The 6,000-nt window shown below is 39.0% G+C and overlaps 1 protein-coding gene across 1 annotated transcript in view; it reads left to right on the forward strand.

Moving 5' to 3' along the window:
* The window catches only part of LOC123318509, a 69,169-nt gene extending 63,509 nt beyond the window's left edge, over positions 1 to 5,660 (forward strand). The window contains exons 6-7 of the mRNA XM_044905143.1: positions 3,161 to 3,277; positions 5,521 to 5,660. Coding sequence (XP_044761078.1) covers positions 3,161 to 3,277; positions 5,521 to 5,539 — 136 coding nt within the window. The 3' untranslated portion in view covers positions 5,540 to 5,660. The remainder of the gene's footprint in view (positions 1 to 3,160; positions 3,278 to 5,520) is intronic.
* The last annotated feature ends 340 nt before the right edge of the window (positions 5,661 to 6,000 follow it).

Here is a 6,000-nt window from a genome sequence, read left to right on the forward strand (position 1 = left end):
CTTACATGTTAAATTATTCCACTTTTGAAATGAGGAAGGGGCTAAATATATATGATTTTACTCTTCAGGACCTTGCGATCCACCCATTGGGTGGAAGGAACTCCTTGAATCAACAGTAACAATCAACCGAAAAACAGATGAAGTCGAAAAGCACATAGGTAAAGCAATTGCTAGATGTGTGCACAATAACATTCATCTTTCTCTATGTTCTTCTTCTTCTATCACTCACTGTTATTATCAGAAGGGAGATTTTTCTCGAATCAATATTCTTCTTATCTTTTCTTTCGTCTATCTACCCTTTGAAAAATCTTTTCTCGATCTGAAAGCACCATTTTTGTTTGGAATAGGTGCGATGAGAATTGCATGAGGAATGTTTGTTCGATGGATTCGTGTACGGACTTATGATATAAAACCATAAAAACTTCAAATTACGCGAATTGCTAAACAATGCCTGTTTAATCATACTTCATTCAAGGATTTATTGCAAAATTCCTAGCTTTAACCAAATTAGAAAACCCAAATATTTTGTTATTCGACATACGTTTGTTTTCATTTGATTATGATTACAAGGAACTCACAATGCTTCATTGTAAGTGCGATAAATCGTTGGCTAGGAAATTTCACGAATCAAAACCACAGTAGACATTTTAGACGCTTCTGGACAACATTCAGAAGTCCGCTGCGAATAAGCTGGGACATCTATTCAAAGCTAGGAATTAGTTCTCCCCAGATTACATTTTTCTACTTCACACTGCTCAGAACAGACCAGGATTGGAATACTGTTCCCATATGTGGAACTCAGCACTCAAACATTCAATGGAACTCTTGGATTTCTTCCAGAAAAGTACTAGTTCAGCTCATCGTGCACATTCCAATACTATTCAATTAACAAATCCAAGGAGCTTACTATGAAGCCTTGGAACAATGTAGAACACTCTGCCATCTGATGTATTTCCGTTGTGGTAGTTCAAAATAAGAATAAACAGGCGACCACTTTCATTCTGGCCACCAACTAGTTGACATAGGTTCTTTCCTGAACAGAAAAACTTAGAAAAAAATAAGAATGGGCCCCGTGTATTGATTCTAATATGCAACTCTGCAGTGATACTATCTTCCTACCCTCTCATTGCTACAATTGCTAGGACCGGCCATCTAAACCTCACACGTTCTTCTTCGAAAAGAAAAAAACGCAGAATACAGCGCAACAAAGCTTCCCAGCAACGACACACTGAATCAAGCCTTCGAAAGTAGTCTTTGAGTCGCACATCCACCACTTTCATTCCAGCAAAATGAAAATATCACGCTCGCGAACTGGCACAAGTGGAAACGTTCATAATTTGTTACTCTGCGAACACCCAGGATCTGTTATACACGTGCCTGGCGTACGGATATCAAGTATCCTTTGTCTTTTGAACGTCGAGACGCTACGCCGCGCTGTGTAGCGTGAGGCGAAAAACGATGCGGTCGAAATATACATATTCATGTTCCTCAATTTTTCATTACGTCTGAGAGATTGTTTTGAAACGTGTTGAAGGTTATTGGTATGAATGTAGTTGAAGTGAAGAAGGTTTTCGCTTTTTCGATGATCTGAAGGAAACAGGAACTTCCTCAAACTCTTTATTTCATACTATAAAGGTGAATTGAAATAGCCAATTTGCCATCGTCGGGACAACTAAATGGAGAATGTTCCATCTAAGAAGAACAGATACTGAACACGGTTTTGGTCTTATTTGAACTCGTCAGAGCAACACAGCTCCTTCTCCGATGGAAAAACGCTTGGAATTGATCGGAGAAGGAGCTGTGTTTCTCTGACGAGGTCAAATAAGATCGAAGCCATGGTCAGCATCTGCTCTTCTTCGGTGGAACGTTTTCCATATAGTTGTCCCGACGATGGCAAGTTGGCTAGATCAATTCAGATAGTAACACTTGTTGATATTCATATCGGCGGATGGTATCCGAATTCATTCTTATTATTTTATACATTGCCTCCCTTTTAAGGCGTTATCATTCATTCATTATTTTACCCACAATAATTGGTTCAGCCATTCCAACGATTAGCCAGTGAAAATATAGAGACAAACTGAACAGACACAAAATTTCAATGTTTACTAAGAAAATGTTACACCTTAGCTCTTAGATATAAGATACATACACGTCAGCAAAATGAACACAATTGTAGCTGCAGGCCAAAGAATTTCTTATCCAGCACAAAAAGTAATAAAATAGATCACAACGTATTGTGTTATATTAATAACCAACTATAATGATGTAAACTTCAATAATTGAACTAATCTTATTGTTATTGATTCTAGGTTCTCTGTAGATAACTTCGACACAATAAACTCGACTTCATCATTTCTGATACACTCACATTTATTAGAAAACATTCAGGTCGAGCTCATATTTCAGTGAAATGAAAGAAAATTAGTATAGCGGTGAAATTAATATTGGTTTATTGATCTTAGGGCTGTACGATTCCCTGAGAACCTTTCTAGTAGAAGGAGGCGATATTTTTGCAACAAATTTGATTTAACTTCTCAATCGTTTTCACACGAATTCGGTTAGAGATAATTATCAAAATATACCTGTCAATTTTCGAATTACATAATGTAATTCGTACGTAATGGTATGAAGAGGAAGCCATATTAGGTTGAGATAATAAAAGTGGTTTAAGTTCTAAAGAAGAGAACCAATCTAGGAGTTAAGTTAATTCCTTTTCTATTGTGAAGCGGTTGTTAAATGAATTTCAATGAGGTCGAATTTCCTTCAATGTGACTTCTCGAACTCTTCAACCAAAACTGAAACTTACTGTCACAAAGAAACTTTCGAACTTATTCAGCATGTTTCAGGGAGACAAAGAAGTTCCTTTGTTGGTTTGATTAAATCATATGGTAATTTTTGAGTCAACCAGGAATCACTGGAAATGTGAAAGTGTATCATCATCGTAGTAGATACTTATTCAGATCATGTTACTTATCCAGTAAAGAGGAATTTCACCAGAGCTCGTAAAGTAATGAAAAAGTTACATTAAATAGGGAAATGATGAATCCATCGATTTATACTTCTAAATGAAATACAGATTCTTCGAAGCCTGTTCAAAACCTCTGAATGCAGATATCTTGACGATAAAATTCAATCAAATTATTCCTGAATGTTTCAGATCCCGAAAATATAGAAGCGTCCGAACTTCAGAGGAAACTGGAGATGCTGAACAACATAATGGATCAAGAACAGAGAGCGGAGCAAGCGAGACGGCAGATGCAGTTCGTCGGACATTGTAGGTTTCAATGATTTTAATGCGATTTATTCCTTTGGTGTTCGTTATTGCCCATGCTGTATCACAACGTCTTGCAAATTCAAATTATTGGTGCACTTTGTCGATTTATTCCTTCACAATTTAATTTACACTGCGCAAAAAAATTAACGCACATTGTGACAATCTCAATTTTAATGAAGTTTTTGAAAGAAACAAGACACGTTAAATGGAAGAAAAATTCAGGATTTCACCGAATCTTGTGTGAAAGAAGGGAAATGAACAATTTTCAAAATACTGAAATGCTGATAAGTGATTTAATACTTGGTTTTTCCACCCCTTGCGTTAAAAACAGCTCGACAACGACGGTGCATACTCAAAATGAGTGATCTTAAAATGTTCTGATCTAATCCTTCCCAGATTTCTCCGAGTTGGATTCCTAAGTCATTAAGAGTAGCTGGATGATTTTCTGAACTTCTCAGCCTTCTACTGAGGTCGTCCCAAACCTGCTCAATGGGATTGAGATCTGGACTTCTTGCTGGCCATTCCATTCGAGAGACTTCAACTTCAACAATGTATGGGGCAAATGGCACTACATGCTCTTCAAGAATGTTCCTTATATACTTATCAGCATTCATATCTCCATTATCAACGACCACTAGGTCTGTGCGAGCAGTCAAAGATATTCCACCCCATACCATAATCGATCCTCCCCCGAAACCAGTAGTATTCAGGAAACTGCACTGAGCATATCTTTCATGTGGACGTCTGTATACAAGGGAACGTCGATCACAATGGTAGAGGCAGAATCTAGACTCATCCGTGAAGAGAACTCTTTCCCAATCGGCCTCTTCCCAATGGATATGCTCTCTCGCAAAATCCAAACGCGCCCTTCGATGGGCTGGGGTAAGAGCTGGGCCTCTTGCCGCGACACGAGGCATTTCTTATTGTCTGAGTGCTAATTTGCACCTCATGAGTTTGCTCAAGCTGAATTTGAAGGAGGCGAGCGGTTGCAAACCGTGGTCTCAACGAAGAAACTCTCAAGTAACGTTCTTGAATGGCAGTTGTTACCCGTGGTCTACCCTGTCCTGGTCTTCGGACATTCATACCTGTCTCACTGAATCGCTGCAACATTCTGGACACACTTGTATGGGAAACTCCAAACCTTTCTGCAATTCTTGTGTATGTCCACCCTTCCTCTCGCAAAACTACCGCTTGGGCACATTCCTCTTGGGTCAAATTGCGTGTTTCGCGTTGCATAGCGATCGAGTGTAGAAAATCAAACGAAAGAAAAACTATTGATCACTAGAATTGATCGAGAACAACTGATTTTAGAATGGAGCCAATACATTCAAAATCTGATATCATCTTTTTTTATTCCTGCTGGGAAAAAACATCTGTATTGAAGAAAACCGTTGAAAGTGGATAACATATGCATGCATAATTCTGATAAAAATAGTTATCATTGAGAACACCTTCAGTTGTAGAATAAATTTGAGATTTCCATAATGTGCGTTAATTTTTTTGCGCAGTGTAATTGCATGTGGAAAAATGAGGTGATCTATTCGAAAAATATTTATGTACCGAATGGAAAGAATTAATTTAACAACAGCAAATGACAGATATTACCACAGGAACTAATGTTTCTATTGAAAATAACTCAATAGCCGCTCTAGTACCGTGCTGTGTACTGCTCATAGTGATGAGAGCGGACGAAAAGAATGTAAGGACGAAAAGTGTCTGGGAACCAAAAATACCTTCTTTCCACTTTTTATGTACATGAAATATCATTTTTTCAAGGTGGCGAAAAAAGGGTTTCAATGATTATAAATGGTTTTTTGCCATATGATCATTGGCATCAACTGTCAATGTAAAAGTATCTCGGAAAAAAGTATTGATGTTGGAAGTCAGGTTGATCGAGCTAGTCATGAACGAGCACAGGAAATTCCGGAGAAGTTGAAACATCTAAACACAACTGTAGACCGGTTTCGGTATCATTGTTCACTCATTAGTACAGTGTAGTGTTTAAATATTTCAACTGCAGGATGCAACCTGAAATGCCCGGTTGGTACTTAGAGGAGTACTGTGTAGTCCATTTCCACACGTTGATCTGCATGCTCAAGGAACTTCTCTAGCACCATAATTGTTGCATGCCGCCACAGCTTCAATGTGCGATTTTTTCACGTCTTCCCCTACCACCTAACGAATTTTTAATCACATTCTCATCTTTTCAGCATGTAGTAATGATTTTGACAATGACATTTCAGCGGGTTACTCAGAAGATAGCGATTACACGTCGGATTTGAATTATCCCGTAGGTCAGCACGCGAACTCGTCCGCGTCTCAGTTTCGGACGGCTGCGCACCAGCTGAGCACGCCGCAGCGGTCGTTCGAAACTTCGCGGGAAAATTCCTACGAGCGGGAAGATGGAGTCAATCACCATCAGCAGCACCACCATCTGCCGCAGCCGCCGATCACGCAGCAGCACCATCTGAGTCCGGGATCCATATCGAGAAAACAGGTAGGTTGATAAGTTTTGATGAAGTTCTGAGCTTAATTTCGCATCAGATCCGTTAAGCCGGCTACTCACACACTGCCTTGATAGTAGTTAGGGAGCCCAAGAGGGAAATTCGGGATTTACTCGAGCGTGTCAGATTAATATAAGGAGACATACCTTGGACCCTGTAGAGTACCTCTTCCAAAAATTAGACCTGTATATAAAAACGAAAAAAATATAATCTGACAGT

The sequence above is a fragment of the Coccinella septempunctata genome, chromosome 8 (assembly GCF_907165205.1).
Source record: "Coccinella septempunctata chromosome 8, icCocSept1.1, whole genome shotgun sequence".
Classification (NCBI taxonomy): Eukaryota; Metazoa; Arthropoda; class Insecta; order Coleoptera; family Coccinellidae; genus Coccinella; species Coccinella septempunctata.